General features: G+C 39.4%; 1 protein-coding gene and 1 long non-coding RNA gene across 8 annotated transcripts in view; one reads left to right on the top strand and one right to left on the bottom strand.

Moving 5' to 3' along the window:
- GRIK1 (glutamate ionotropic receptor kainate type subunit 1) overlaps positions 1-16221 on the bottom strand; it is a 413796-nt gene that overhangs the window by 49088 nt on the left and 348487 nt on the right. For 3 of the 7 annotated variants that reach the window (XM_010364919.2, XM_030914237.1, XM_010364920.2), the window contains exons 8-12: positions 13525-13632; positions 11224-11268; positions 5699-5812; positions 3444-3647; positions 1880-2103 (exon numbers count right to left, since the gene is read on the bottom strand). In XM_010364919.2, the coding sequence (XP_010363221.1) occupies positions 1880-2103; positions 3444-3647; positions 5699-5812; positions 11224-11268; positions 13525-13632 (695 nt within the window). The remainder of the gene's footprint in view (positions 1-1879; positions 2104-3443; positions 3648-5698; positions 5813-11223; positions 11269-13524; positions 13633-16221) is intronic. The other 4 variants (XM_010364918.2, XM_010364921.2, XM_030914239.1 and 1 more) reach the window with 2 other exon arrangements.
- The window catches only part of LOC104663642, a 33618-nt gene continuing 28133 nt past the window's right edge, over positions 10737-16221 (top strand). Inside the window, exons 1-2 of the long non-coding RNA XR_748159.2 lie at positions 10737-11476; positions 12266-12392. This is a non-coding gene — a long non-coding RNA (uncharacterized LOC104663642). The remainder of the gene's footprint in view (positions 11477-12265; positions 12393-16221) is intronic.

Raw genomic sequence — 16221 nt, 5'->3', positions numbered from 1 at the left:
GATGTATTTGCTCATCAACATTGCCTTGCCTGTTCTACTCATTAACATCACTGCCTAGACAGAGCCTCAGACTGTGAAATATGGAAACTCACTTTTGCCCTGCAAAATATGGAAGCTACTGTTGCCCTGGGCTGCATGAATTGCTCTACCATTCCTAGTATCACCCCACAGGTATGGGCCTCCGGACAGAGGTATGCAACAACAAGTAAACACAAGATTACTTATTAGAAGGTGCTTCACCTTAGGATAGTCATTTATTAAATGGCCATTCCAAGGCAGTATTAACTTCACTGAGGAGTCAGTAATGAAAAATACACCTCCAAAGGTAAACAATTTATTTTTTGAAAATTTTATACGCAAAGCAATATTTTCTTTGTTTCGAGCGTGGTTTCTCAACCTTGGTGCTATTGACAGTTTGGAGTGAATAGTTCTTTTGGGGGGTGTCTGTCCTGTACACTGTAAGGTGTTTGGTAGCATCCCTGGACTCCATCAGCTTGATACCAGTGGCACTCCCTACTCCCAGCCATGACAACTAAAAATATGTTTGTAGACATTTCCAAATGTTCCCTGGGGACCAAAATCCGTCCTAGTTGAGAACCACTGATTTAGAGTATTAAAAATACAAAAGGATACTATCACTATACATACTGTCAATATTTTATTTTCTGAAGTAAGGCATACTGAAAGAGAGCTTTGGTCAGTAAAAGTATAAAATCTGAGCTTTAATAATGGTACACTTTATAAGGCATAGAGAACTTCAAAACATTCATTTCATACTGAATGTATAAATACCCACATGTGAGAGCCCACATCGATTCAGTTTGAGTGTGTCTGCCTTGTGGATCTTTAAAACCTTCCCAGCTTGGGTTATTTTCCCAAGCTTTCTTTATAATTACACCAGGGAAAGAGTTACCTGACATTAATCAAAACCAGACAGTGGACAATGACAAAGAGCTAGCAGGAAGAAATATTTCTCTTAGAAATTCCTGGAGGGAAAACAAAAATTGATTAGGGAAAAAGTGCACTGAGTTTTGTTGAAAGGTGAAAAAGATTGAAAACAAGTAGGGACATACAAAAGCAATTATTTTTTACATGGTTTATCTAGGGATAGCAAATGTTTAAGCCAACAGAAAGACAAAATAGCTGTTTCAAATTTAGCATCAAAGGTAGTCAGAAAATATGATCTACTGAAAGGTATAAAAATCCTTTAAGGAACTGTGTAGAGCAAAATGGTTAAATACAGAGTGAAATCTCGAAAAGTAAAACCTGAACTGAATCATCTTAATGGTAGCACAAAGGTTTCACGCCTCCAGGCTCTGTATGTAAGCAACCTTTCCTTTCAGTATTATTTCTAGAATGCTCTTTAACTTTCTAATGCCTTTAAAAATAAATTTAATAGAAGTTTTAAAGTATTTTTCTTCATTCCTAAGGATTTCACAATCTTTTTACTCCAGTGTTTTTTATTTGCTATGATAATTCTTTGCTAACTTTTTTATGTTTTGCTTATCCAAGTATTCTAGGGGTCAAATATCTGGAGACGATTTTACAATTCCTATGGAAACATTTTACACATCATTTGAGCCATTGCTTTTGTTATAAATCAAGGAAAATGGCTAAATAACCATTTTATGTTGCTTGAAATAGGGATAAAGATAAACTAATATTAAAAATTATCTTCCTCTCTTTTAAAAGTAACTTTATAAATAATTAGAAAACATTCATTTACAGAATGGCTTTTATATGGAAACCTTCCAAGAATAGAACACTAGGCAAAACTAAAAGTACACTTTAAATTTCTTCATTTTTGTCTGCCTCTGGGACATACAGAAATCTGAGACTGACCTACACCTCTTGTGAATTCAGTGGTTCTCAAACTTACCTTGCAATCACAAAGAGTACACAACTGACTCCCAAGCAGGCTAAGAGCACATACATCCAAATATCTGGAGACAGGGGGTTGAGGAAGGAGAAAACGCCTGGATTGGTACCATTGGGCTTCCGGTAGAGAATGCTGATGCCTAGGGTCATGAAGGGTTTGGAGAAGTCAATGACTTTCTCCCGCACGTAGGTGATGGTAAGAGGAGCCACTGCCAGGTCAGCCCTCTGCAAAAGCAAGTCCAAAATTGTCAGCTTAGTCTAGTTTCTTTGCAAATGTCTGAACTTTTCCTGGGTACTCCTGATTCTTATTCCCAACTCTAAATTTTTCTCACTCGTGAAACTCCTGTGATGATTGGTACTAATACAAAAACAGTCTATTTACACAATTACGTTTATGAAACAGTATCAGCAAAGAGAAACCAGAAAGCATAAAATACACACATACCTACACAAACATATATAAATCATTCTGGAACTAAACGAAGACAAAAATGCAGGAGGATGTCTTTAAAAAGGACAAGTGAGAAAAAGAAGGAATGAGCAACTTGGTTGTACTATTAATTGACATGATGAGATTTTGCTCTGAGCTGAAAACTTTGAAATTCTTTTTTTTTCTTTTTTTTGAGATGGAGTCTCGCTCTGTCGCCCAGGCTGGAGTGCAGTGGCGCGATCTCGGCTCACTGCAAGCTCTGCCTCCCGGGTTCACGCCATTCTCCTGCCTCAGCCTCCCGAGTAGCTGGGACTACAGGCGCCCGCCACCGCGACCGGCTAATTTTTTTGTATTTTTAGTGGAGACGGGGTTTCACTGTGTTAACCAGGATGGTCTCGATCTCCTGACCTTGTGATGTCCGCCACCGCGACTGGCTAATTTTTTTGTATTTTTAGTAGAGACGGGGTTTCACCATGTTAACCAGGATGGTCTCGATCTCCTGACCTTGTGATCTGCCCGTCTCGGCCTCCCAAAGTGTAAAATTCTTAGTTTAAGAATCACTCAAGTTTATGTTCAGTATGAAAGAAGGACCCACATGATACTATTTGGCTCTGTGTCCCCACCCAAATCTCACCTTGAATTGTAATAATCCCGATGTGTCAAGGGTGGGACCAGGTGGAAGTAATTTGATCATGGGGTAATGGGATCTGGTGATTATGAGTGAGTCTCATGAGAGCTGATGGTTTTATAAGTGTCTAGCATCTCCCCTGCTTTCACTCATTCTCTCACCTGCTACCCTGTGATGAGGTGTTTTCTGCCATGATTGTAAGTTTCCTGAGGCCTTGCCAGCCATGAGGAACTGTGTCAATTAAATCTCTTTCCTTTACAAATTACCCAGTCTCAGGCAGTTCTTTATGGCAGTGTAAAAACAAACTAACGCACCATATATTTTTATCATTAATTTTTATCTTTACTTTCCCTTCTGAGTAAGCAAACTCTTATTTCTAGGTTGTTTTCTTTGCTTAAAAAAATTGTTATGATTCAAGAAAAGGAAACATTTCTTCTGTCATCGTTTTTTCCTTTCTTACTTTCTCTTATGCATATTTTCAGATATGTTAGAAATACTGTTACTTACATGATCTATGAGTTCCTTAACCATCCCGTTCCACTCCCCTTTGTCATTCTGGGCCCCGTATTTGCCATCCGGAACTAGTTTAACATCATAAATGAAACCCAGGATGTTTGACAATTCTTTCAACAGGTCCAGGCAATAACCTTCAAATCTGTCATTTCCATATAGAGGCTTATCAGATTTCCTGTACATAACATAGGGTTCTTCCTAAATGAAACAGACCAAATAGGAAAACCCTGTTATAATGAAAGGAAGAATTTATCCCATCAGCAGCTCGAAGATGTGAAATATTTGGTAATGATTTTGAAGAGCTGAGAGTACTGAAGTCATTCACTCATCTGTCTGCTTACGTCCTCTATAAATACAGAACACTTCCTATATTATAGTTTCTTTTCCTTCTCCCTCTTTCGATGGGAGCTTTTCCTTCCTCTGTGGAGGGTGCGGCTGTGCGGGAATGGTGTGATGGATACACAGTCACATTTAAACGTTGGGTCTGAGAAGAAGGAAGGCACAGAGGGCAATGGGGGCCCAGATGCCTGGCCACCCGCTGTGCCAATACCCAAGCTTTTTTTGTATGACCCCTCACCTTTCTGGCTTTTTTTTTTTTTTTTTTTGACGGAATCTCGCTCTATCACCCAGGCTGGAGTACAGTGGGGAGATCTCAGCTCACTGCAAGCTCCGCCTCCCAGGTTCACACCATGCTCCTTTCTCAGCCTCCTGAGTAGCTGGTACTATAGGCACCCGCCACCACACCTGGCTAATTTTCTGTATTTTTTCAGTAGAGACAGGGTTTCACCATGTTAGCCCAGGATGGTCTCGATCTTCTGACCTCGTCCCGCCTCGGCCTCATAAAGTGCTGGGATTACAGGTGTGTGCCACCAAACTTGGTCCTGGCTTTTATCTAAGAACCTCATGACAGAGAAATCTATATCACCAAGTATTTCCTTTCATTCTTTGCATCTCCTATCTATGACTATTCTCATTTCTTCATCTAAATTTCACCTCAATTTCACTATTCACTTATGATTTATATATTTTGATTGATTTCCTTCAGGGTAGCCTATTCCAAAGGCCATTTCTATGTCTTGTTTTATCATCTTTCCCGTCTTCTTTTTTGAAATCACCTCAAATCTCATATCTGGTCATTCTCTGCTTATACACGTACATCATCAGTCCCCTCTCCTATAAATAATGGACATTTCCCTACTACCGTGCATCTATTACTTGTTAATTCTCATTTGACTGAATGAATGCTCATTTTGTTTTATAAAATTATAATAGTAGCTGTAGTACTGACATATTCTTTATGTTTAGGTTTATCCTCAAACTGATAGTGGGATCATTCAAACACAATAGAAAACCCTGTGTTTTCATGAGACAGTCATAGAGAAAGTAGTAATCAGAAGAGCAAACCAGTTTTTACTTTGGATGAACAACTCTCACAAGTTCATAATATCAACAATAAATTGATTTGACATTATGGACTGGTGTACGGCAGGGTATCTGCAAGTAAGGATTTCAGGGAGGACTACTCATGCCCAACTCCGTGGAGAAAGGAAAAAGCAGAAAATAAGCAACTGGTAGCTGTACAGTGGCTGGATGGGGCATGACCAGGGCTCTAATAGGAGGCAGGACTTTTCAAGAACAGTTAGTAAAGGAGCTGTGTATAGAAGTGTGAGCAGAACAAAGGGAAGTAGGGGTCTGATTTGGCAGCAAGTCATAGACACACAGGCAACAGCCTCTTCAGGAAACCTGCACCACCCAGGACTGAGGCAGGAGGGAGGAAAGAATACTCCTGAAGCTCAGTGCAGCTGGACCCGAGAAACAGTGCTACTGACGGGCAGAAGCTACGGTTGTAGAAAGTCAGAGGTTCTGAAAAAACTAATAGCAGTTGGGAGGGAACAGGAGAAGAGCTTCTGTTACCTCTCTTCCCCCACTTCCCTAGTCTCTTGCTAGGGTCTCCACATGGTTGAAACTAACCAACAGCCAGAGAGCAAGGGAGACCAATTGGGAGGGGACGGACAGCGGGGCTGAGTAGGACTGACAATGGATTGGAGGTGGGAGATCTTCAGAACAATGTTGGAAGCTTGTAATTCAATCTTATTATAAGTACATACAAACACAGGCTTTTAGTGTTCCAGTTAAAAATAGACATTTGCAGATAGAAGTGTTGGCATGAAAAAGACAGTTGAGGAATACTTCAAAGCCTAAGGCAGGAGTCTGGATAAGACACCCTCAATTCCATGAATTCAACTTACCAGAATGGTGGTGACAATGAGTGTTCGATTGGCCAGTGAATCAGTAATATTGCTGGACTTGTCTTTGTTGCTGTCCGTCATGTTAAGCCCACTGTTGGAATTCCAAATCCCAATCTACACAGAACACAGTACATCAGAGGCTGCTGGCTGTCAGTGTGGCATTTACACCAAAGAGAGGACCCTTCTCTACCAGGAATGGGCACAAAAACTCACAGTTTGGGACACCAGGGCATCACAGTGGAAGCTACTAAACGTGGGGAAATGAAACAACGGAGGAATGAATGTGTAGACAAAATAGGATATATCTGTGCTACTGGGGACAGGGTAGGTGGGGGTCTTTTTCTTTTTAATTTAGTAAGCTCATTGTTCTTTATTAAATTTAAAAATATTTAAAAATTCTTAAATGAATATCAGATTTTTCTTCCTATATATATTTGTTGAGTATCTACTTATGGGCCGGGCACTGCTCTAGGCATCTAAGGACTAAACAATGAATAAAATATACAAGAGTTTCTTCCCTTGTGGAGCTTACATTCTACTTATATAAACCTTAGGCTGCCAAAGTAGTATCGCTAGTTTATTTAAAATTTATGAACAATGGGGTGAAGCAGCAGGGTGAATGGCGGAGAGACCAGGCATCTAAAAGGGAAAGATAGTGGGGTGTCGAGGCTCATGCCTATAATCCCAGTGCTTTGGAAGGCCAAGGTGGGAGACCAGGTGTTCAAGACCAGCCTGGGCAACAGAGTGAGACCTGATCTATACAAAAAATTAAAAAAAAAAAAAAAAAAAAAGCCAGACATGATGGCGCATGCCTGCAGTCTCAGCTACTCAGGAGGCTGAGATGGGAGGATGGCTTGGGTCCAGGAAGTCAGGACTGCAGTGAGCCATGATTGCACCACTGCACTTCAGCCTGGGTGACAGAGCAAGACACTGAAAAAACCAAAGTAATTTTTTCTTTAAAAAGGGAAAGAAAAACGGAAGAAAACATGTCATGTGCATGAGAAGTAGACTAAGTTCAGGGCCTATCTTCTTTGAGGAGGCAAAGCTAGGCAAAGAGTGCCTCTTGTGAGCCCTAGCAAGACTCTGTTCATCTCTCTGTCACAGCAGCTAGCATCTTCTGTTATTATTTATCGTTTACCTCTCTTGTCTGTCCACTTGGTCATGAACTACTTCAGTGAGGGTGCTCACTTTTACTGCCCACTGATTTTACTGTCACAAAACCCACCACGGCAACTGGCATTCAGTAAAGACCATTACTCTTTTTTAAAAGTAATGATCCGCAATTTTCTCCAGTGGCCAAGTCACTCCTGGGTTGTGAGGCCGTGTAGAAGTATATGGATTCATTCAGCCTCTGTGGGAACCCAGAAGAAGAGCCTTTGGGATTTTGAGCTATTTTTCCCAATCTTTCTCTAGGCATTTACTGCCAGCCTCACGTGGTAGCCTGCAAGTATGTTTTAGAGCCAGGAAGACCTTGTTGCTGTGTGTCCTTGAATGAGATTCTAATCTTTCTGAGCTTCAGTCGATTCTTTACCTATAAAGTATTTCACAGGAATAATGAGAAGATCAAATAATCAGATGATGTATGTGGAAGAGTTGGTGTGTGTTGTTAAGAGCTGCACATGTAGTAACAAGAAAGGACATTGAAACGACTGCCTCAGTCATTTCTTCAACCTTACCCTGTCATGAAGGAATTTGGACTCATTTTTTAAAAAATTCAGAATCTGACAAAGTAAAAGAGCTATGACAAGTGGAGGAAGTTTAGGAACATGAACACTTGGACCTGCTCTGAGATGGACAGTGTGGAGCTATGCTTGGTCCCTAAATATGTTCCTCCAATGGGAAGACAGATGGGAGTGTTAGGTTCCATCCTCCTTTGCTTTTCTATTTCTTGACTCTGATGTACTGCCTATATTTAGCAGCTGGAAATTCATCTAGCTTGACAAGTATCCCTTTTAGAGCCATCAATGCTTTGAGGAAGTTTCAAGGACTATTGCACGTTCACACATCCGTGTAAACTATTTTAATTTCAGTTTTATTTCCTGTATTTAATGAGGGTTAGTTGATTGGAGAAATAAAGAGACAGGTGTAGGTAAATGGGGGAATGGGATACTTTTTGCATTTGAAAATATTGTGATCCTGTCTGAAAAGAGGTGTTTGTTGGGTTCTAGGCTGTACTCTTAATATCAGATTTTTCTTCCTATATATATTTGTTGAGTATCTACTTATGGGCTGGGCACTGCTCTAGGCATCTAAGGACTAAACAATGAATAAAATATACAAGAGTTTCTTCCCTTGTGGAGCTTACATTCAACATTTCCAGGATCTAGTGTGATGAGATCCTGGAATGTATAATGTAGAATGCACATTATACATCTATTGGTTGAATAATCTTTAGCTTTCTTAATTTGGCTTTAGACTCAGGAAAAGTAGACGGCATTTTCTTCTTTTCCTTCTCAACCTCCATCCCTTCTTCTGAGGCAGGGACCCTTGCTTCTAGGAAATGTAACTCAGGCTAAATATACCTGTCTATTGATTTTCATCCAAGGCTGTGCTTTAGGTTGTGAACAATTGATTCCTAGCTCCATGAAGAGTGTGTGTAAATTGGGTCCTGACTGTACTTCTAATTAAACCTTCACTTAGACACTGAGGAGAAGGGAATCTAATTTTTAATTAAGTAAGTATTGAAGGGTGGAGAAAATAACTGTTTTTAGCCACTTGATTAAGTGATAGGATTCATTCTCTTTAAATCTTATTTCTATTAATGTCAAGTATGTGTGTGTTGGAAGGAACTACCATAATATTTGAAAACGACAGTGTTCAATGGCCTAGCAATATCACTGTCTTGTAAAATAAAACTTGAACTTGTAGACAAATACACACCCCACAGCTTGATGTCTGATTTTTCTTTTTTTTGCCATCTGCACTAAAAGTGCAGAAGCTAAGAATCATTGCTGCTCTCAACCCGGTCAACTAAGTCCCAAGTTTAAACTTTCCTCCTTAAAATGAGAAAACAGTGACCATTTTTTCCCCTTATTATCTCTACAGAGGGCCCTACAGAAGATCCTTTAAATGTAGACCAGAAGAGTATCAAAATATAGTAAAGGCCAGGCTATTCCTGGGAGATGCACAGTATATAAATGCAATTTGAATGACTTCAGTCTTCTGTTTCCAAACTTTTAATCAGCAAAACAGAATTGTGTGTGTGTGTGTGTGCACACGCACATGTGTGCAACTGTGTCTTTAAACCCAAGTAGTCAAGTGGCTTTATCTGTTACTTGAAGCAAATGAATATGTTGTCAGGAAATGGATGTCTCCCTTTAAAGAAGCCACATCTCATGATTCATGTGTGCTGGAGAGAGGGGTGAAGTTAAGAAGATGCCTGGACATTTGAGATTTCGATCCTGTTCTACGACCTAGGAGGAGTGCCTCCAGGGGGTGGAACCTCAGTTTTCAAACTTCATAGTGAAAGCAGATAGCAGTCATTTACGAGTGAGAAGTAATGGAGGTTGGATCAGTTACTTGTGGGGAGGAGCACTCTATATCTAAATTATCTGGCCCTGATTTACTTCACTTTGTAAGCTGGCACAAGGGAGCAGCCATGTGTTATCTAGGACAACTGAGAAAAGCATCTGAAAATGAGTACCCAAATGACATTAGGCAAACTTTTTTAAAAAAGAGATGCAATAAAAAGGGCGTTCAGAGAGTGACTAGTATCTATCTTCTAAACCTAGACAGTGATTCATGTAAACTCAACATCTAAAACGGCTGAGGGAAATAATCAGGTATCTGGGGAAAAGATAATGGTTTGTGTATTTCCTGTATTACGAGCCTTATATCACACATATTTTAGTGAGGGATGTTGTAAAGATTGCTACCTCCCTCTTTTGGAAAGAATTTCGGGTGAATAATACTATTCTAAAATAAGTCAGAGTACTGAGGAAAGCTTTTGGAATTTAAACATGATAAAGGTGAATTTTTGTTTAAGTTGGAGACTTCTGGAGAAAGTGTGATGTGTTTGTTGGGTCTGACTGTGTCGCCTGTGCTAGAACTCACGTTACCGTGAATTTTTGAAGAGGAGTCATAACACAAAACAGCACACCATGGTATATACAACTTACAATATAGGAACATGATGGGCTACCAGGAAGGAAGAGGCATGAAGGCATGGAGGATCAAGACCAGAAAGTTACATCCCTGGGGAGCGTGTGTGGCTCTTGCAGCTTAGTGACAAATAGAGGGCATCCCCCCCCCCCCCCCCGTATATAATTTCAAAGCTTGGATTCCATTCCCTAGGATATTTGTGTTAGATTAATTCAAAGTGCCCAGAGTCTCAAGATAGATTAGTGTAATAGGTTTTTTTTTTTTTTTTCTTTTTCTGGGTGCCAGTTAGGTTCATCTATTTACCAGTGAAATTGTAGTGAGGAAACCAGATCACCTTCTACGCGCACTTAGTAGCCTTGTTCACTGAAGATTAAAACAAGGCTTTTAAACCTGTGCTCTGAAAACTTAAAAAGAAAAAAATTTTGAATTCATCACTGAGTGCTACTAAGAGGGAGACAAGGTTTTTGGCTACAGGGAGAAACTTGTGTACACTTTCTGTGACATAGCTGATAATTTGAAAGATGAAAGTGAACCTGACAAGTTGAACAACCTGAAGCAATTTAAGATCTATTCATCAGTCCATAGATCTTTTTTTACCAAGTAGTTTTAGAGAGACAGAGACAGAGAGGGAAGGAAGGAGAGGAGGAAGAGAAAGAGAAAGAGGAGATGAAAGAAAATGTTTGCTTATCAGGGGGACCTTTCTCTGATTCGAATGTTTTTAATGTCTCATATTTGCTTATATAAAGCTCTGCACATTTATTGGCAACATGGCACTGTATAATAAACTATAAAATAGTGGGTGTTATAATTCACTAATCTCATTTCCTTTCCAAGGTCCCTAATGTTTGTATCCTCTTTAGAACTGTGGCTCTAAAACAAATTGCAAGACAGTATGCTCTGATGAAGATATCGTGCAAAACAAAAGATAGCTCATGAGAAAAGGAAATTTCTGAAAATGGTTCATATTTTGTGGTGGTGACATTGGAGGAGATGTCCTAGCGCTCTGACGCTGTAGCCTATTTGACTAGTCTCATGGATCAAATCTATTGTTGTTTTTATCCCCCTTAGGGAAAATATTTAGTGATTTGAGAAGGAATATAAGTAGGTCAGTGTCTCCTTCTGTTACAGTTACCTGCTTTCAATCCTAACAGGGACTGATCCTGCCTGGGAGAAACAAAAATAATCTTAGGGCAAATATTTAATCCATCATTATTTAATCCATTGCAAACCTGTTTTCAATTCACAGGTGATGTTGCTGAGAGAGAGCATATTCAATCACTCCTCCTCTCTCTTTACACGGAACGTCCCCTCTAAACTGCAATTGGAGAGCTACAGGTCTGGTAACATTGGAAGGGCGCAGGCTTTTCCAATGACATTCCCCATCCCACCCCCAGGTTTCCTGCAGGTGTTGTCAGAGTACAAACCTTCTTCCACACTTTATACAAGTGTTTAGACACTTCGCCAGCAGCCTTGGTTTTCAGAGAGAAAAATAAAATAAAAATAGCACTTAATTAAAATGGAGAGTGAAACCCAGAAGGAATCATGGTGTGTGAGTGCTTGGAGTGTTACAGTTCCCACCCATTGTTTGGAATTTGCATCTTAATTCAGTATAAAGCCTGACAATAGGAACAGCAAAGAGATAAATCAAGACTTGTGTCTCACAGAAGTTACCTGGTGGTAAGACTCAATTTTTACTTTTCCTTTTGCACACCAGAAAATGCTTTAAAGTGCTTTTCAATGTATACAGGTATGCTGCAGTGTTAAGGGTCTTCAGTGTTCCTTAAGAAGACCCTTTTAAGGCATGGGTAACTAAAATCAATCAATCAATCAACCAGCAAATCAATCAATACACACACACACACACACACACACACGCACATATAATTCCTAACCAAAAGAAGAAGTATCCTTGATGACTTATTCTTTGATGATAGGTTTCCAGGCAGTAGAAATTTGAGTGAAAGTGAGAATGGGATTTTTCTAATAATTTTCCCTATTGAATCCAAGAGAGGCTGACATAAAAAGATTGGGCATTTCCTCCCTCGGCTCCTGAGAGAGACTTGTTGGCTTCCCTCATTGCCTTAAGGCCCAATCAGCCTTCTCAGGAATTGAGCTTAAGACACCTGAAGAAAGAAAAGTTACTGCAAACAGTGAAGAGGTAAGAAACAAACACAAAACGTTTTCATCTAATTCGATTTTGCCTTTGATGGCAAAACACCAATGCAATGTGCATAATATTACAGTGTGTAGGTAGCTGTGAAAGCATAACAATAGCTCTCCATCTATTTCATCATTCACCTAGCCAAAAAGATGTTTCCTTAACAGCTTTTCTTCCCCCTGCAGTGCTATACGTAAGAGGAGAACAGAGTGGGGAAAAGACTCGTGCTTCAAGAAGCAGACATTTTCTTTAAACAATTATAGGCTTTTAGATGATAACAAGTATTTTTTTTCTTTTGTTCCCTCCAGCCAGCATCCCACACACACCATTGTGGAGGCTGGCTGGATGTCTTGTGCTCTATCAGAGCATGTCAGACCAACAGAGGGGCAAATCAGAGTGAAGAGGAAGCCGGAAGGTGGGAGAGGCATTTTTGAAGTGAGAAACCTGCATGTGTAATGTGTACCCTCAAAACTGCAAACTAATTATTTTCCTCAAACATTTCACACCACTGGGTCACCTTCTAATACATTCGGCCTAAATGATCTTTGTTCCCATTAATGTTTTTTTGAGAGGGAGGGGTAGTTAGCACCTGCAAAAAAAATGTGTCCTAGTTAACAAAAACAAGAAAACAGAAATGAAAACCTTACCTCATTTACAAAAAATCAACCCAACTAATCTAATTAAGCAAGCAATCGATTGTTCCCAAAGCCACTGTTATATTAAGCACACTGTCTTATTCACTATAGTGGGAAAAAAAATGTCAGATTATAGAGTTTTCTGTTGAGGTGATTGTTTGGGGGGTTTCAATTGTTTTTCTATAAGATTCTCAGTGTAAAATCTTCAGAATCTAAGTGTTAATTCCAACGTATAGTCATGAATATTAAAATTTGCATAATAAAATATACTGAGAAGCCAAATTCTTTTATCATTATTATTTAACCAAATAGTTTACATTGGTATTACTCTAAATAATCACTAAAGTAGAACTTTAAACATGGAGAGATTCAGAATTACAACTAAAATAATCCTAAAATGAGAACCCAACATTAAAATACAGTTTTTTGATGTTTGTCCTGAAATTAAGAATGCAAAGTTAATTTGCTCCAGTACATCTCTTCTATCCTACTTTATTCTGCCTGTCACCAATCTCAAAATGGAATGAAATGTGCAATTAAAATTGATTTCTGGGTAACCCTTGGATGCCATTCCATCAATAAACCATTGACAGCTTCTGCTTTTCCAAGTCTACACTCAATTTGTTAAAAGCTTTAAGACATGGGCCTAATGACACCCAACTCTAGGGTTATATATGTAATAATATAAACACACTTGCTATATAAATGAAGCACAATATAAACACTAGTTAGCATTGCTATTACTAAGACATTAAATTTAAGAATCTAGCACATCAACTTCTATCCGCAGATAAAAGAGATAAAAAAACTGGATGTAAAATAACATGCTGAGAGAATCACTTCATCATTCACTTACTTGTCTGTGCAATTTAGTAAAAATGCTTGAGCAATGCTCATTTGTTATTTTATTTATTTATTATTAAGGAGGTTACCTTTTCAGTTCCTTCCTCTTTGAGACTAATAATGTCCAGATCAAAATCCTTCCTCAAGCCATTGGTTTTATTAAAGGTGATATGCCCAGTCAAGCCATCCCACCGAGCCTGTGGACAAGAAGAAATGTGGCTGTTACTGTTAAACATTTATCCTAATTCCTGAGACCATCAAAATTATAATACCTCAAATCCATCACAGTATCCAATTATTTGGTTTCATCATGCTGTTATAAACCATTGCACTGGTTCAGCAATATGATAGCAGAACACGTCGTCATTTTATTAGCACTCATTTATTCTGTCAATTCTAACACCCTAACCCAGTCAAACCTGTCATCGTGGCTACCTAAATGGACAGTATGAAGAAAACTGCTGTAAAATAGTCTGCACATGGAATACACAAAGTCTGACAAATCACAATATTCTGTTTTCCAAGGTCAATTCAAATTCCTTTTGAGATATGGCTGAGTGGAAGTGAGTCCTTGCTTTTTCTTTCTCTGTGAAAAGAATATAGAGCAATATAGTCCAATGATGTATTGCAGAGTTTTTAGGCTGTTGATGACTTAGCGTGTCTGCATCATTTGGGCATTGTAATTTCCCGTGGCTGCTGTAGCACATAATCACAAACGTGGGTGCTCAAAACAACAGAAATTTATTTTCTCAAGGTTATGGAGGCCTGAAATCCAAAATCAGTATTACTGGCTGGAATTAAAGTGTCAGCAGGACCGAGCTGTCTCTGGAGGCTCGAGGGAAGACCCTATTCTTTGCTTCCTTCTGCTTCTGGTAGCTTCTGGCATTCCTCCTTCTCTTGTGGTTCCATCACTCCAACCTCTGCCTCAATGATCACATTTCCTCCTCCCCTTCTGTCTGCATAAAAGCTCCCTCTGCGAGGTGGAGGTTGTGGTGAGCCAACATCCTTCCATTGCACTCCAGGAGCCTGGGCGACAGAGCAAGACTCTGTCTCAAACAAACAAACAAAACAGGCCGGGCGCAGTGGCTTGCACCTGTAATCCCAGCACTTTGGGAGGCCAAGGCAGGCGGATCACCTGAAGTTAAGAGATTGAGACCATCCTGGCTAGCACGGTGAAACCCCTTCTCTACTAAAAATACAAAAAAGTAGCCAGGCATGGTGGCGCATGCTTGTAATTCCAGCTACTTGGGAGGCTGAGGCAGGAGAATCGCTTGAACCTGGGGGGCAGAGGTTGCAGTGAGCTGAGATCGCGCCATTGCACTCCAGCCTGATGACAGAGTGAGACTCCATCTTAAAAAGACAAAAAAAAAAAAAAAAAAGAAAAAAAGAAAAAAAAACTCCTTCTGCTTCTCTCTTATAAAGACACTTGTGATTGTATTTAGAACTCACCTGGATAATCTCCCCATCTCAAAAATTCTTAATTTAATCACTATGCAAAGGCCTTTTTGTTACATAAGGTAACATTTACAGGTTCAAGGGCTGAGGACATGGGTATCTTTTGAGGGAGCTGCTCTTCTGCCTACCCTACACATCAACATCATTTCAAATAATAAAACATTCACAATAGTTTGCCTTTCCCAGAACTCACATTGGATATCTCTGGTGGTTTTATTAAATAGAAAGTGGTGGCCCTTGGGAGAGTCTTTAGCTTCAATCATTAGGTGATTTTTGGCAACCTTGTTTATTTGAGTTTCACTTACAACTGGGGATAAAGGAAAACTCAGATATTTGTATCCACTTAGCTGTTTTTCTCCCTCTTGACTTTACCAGATTCATTAGACAGGCATAAAATGGGAAGATCCTGAAGAATTACACTGTATTTGCAGTTATTTGAGCCATGTGTATCTGTTGAATGTATTTACCCATTTGGCCAAGAGGCAGAGCAATGCAGTGGAAAGAACATTGCATTTTCCAGACCTCTGGAGCTGAATATCTGCAGTGTAACTTCAGGCCAACTCATTAATTTCTCAACTCATAATCCCATCTAAAAGTGGTGAAATATCTTTGATTGGGAGTCAAGAAATCAAGTTTAGTCTTTAAGCCACTATCAAGTTTTGTGGCCTTGGTTGAGTCATTTTATCCTTTTTTTAGGCCACAGAGGAATGCACATTAAGGGAAGATTTTGCATAAAACGAGCTTTAGCTCTGGATTTCTACAATCATAGGCAAGATACTGTAGAGGGGTTTAATGAAGTTGAAAGTGATTCATTAAGCACCTATGATCTGCAAGCTGGGCTACAAAAACATAAAACACAGTTGTTATACTCAGATTTTAATGTAAAACATATTACTATCTGGCTGGGGAGAAAAGACTACAGAATTTGGTTCAATTATGTTTTCACTATTAATTCGTTTGGAAAATATTCATTTATGGAGTATCTTCTCTGTGCAGGGAAGTGTGATGAGAATACAGCACCTAGAAGTTTACAGTTTAGTAGGAACAAGCACATTAATGGATTTCCATAAAGCACTTTAGGTTTGAGGATAAAGATTTGCATAGAATATTGAAGAATGAAGTATGGAGAAGAGCACTTATCCCAACTGCAGGGAAAGAGTCAGCAAAGCATTCCTGAAGGCAAGAATGCTTGAGCTCACAAAGGATAAGCCCACCAAGCAAAGATTCATGGGCTGCGTAAAAACGTGAAATAAAGAATACGTTTTAAGTTTGCCATGAGACTCTAATGCAAAGTAAGAACTGATGCGAAATGAGCCTAGGAAGGCCAGTAG

Source organism: Rhinopithecus roxellana, chromosome 13, assembly GCF_007565055.1.
Source record: "Rhinopithecus roxellana isolate Shanxi Qingling chromosome 13, ASM756505v1, whole genome shotgun sequence".
In the NCBI taxonomy this organism is placed as follows: Eukaryota; Metazoa; Chordata; class Mammalia; order Primates; family Cercopithecidae; genus Rhinopithecus; species Rhinopithecus roxellana.
Note: the sequence above shows the minus strand (reverse complement) of the source record. Positions and strands in the feature narration are given on the sequence as shown.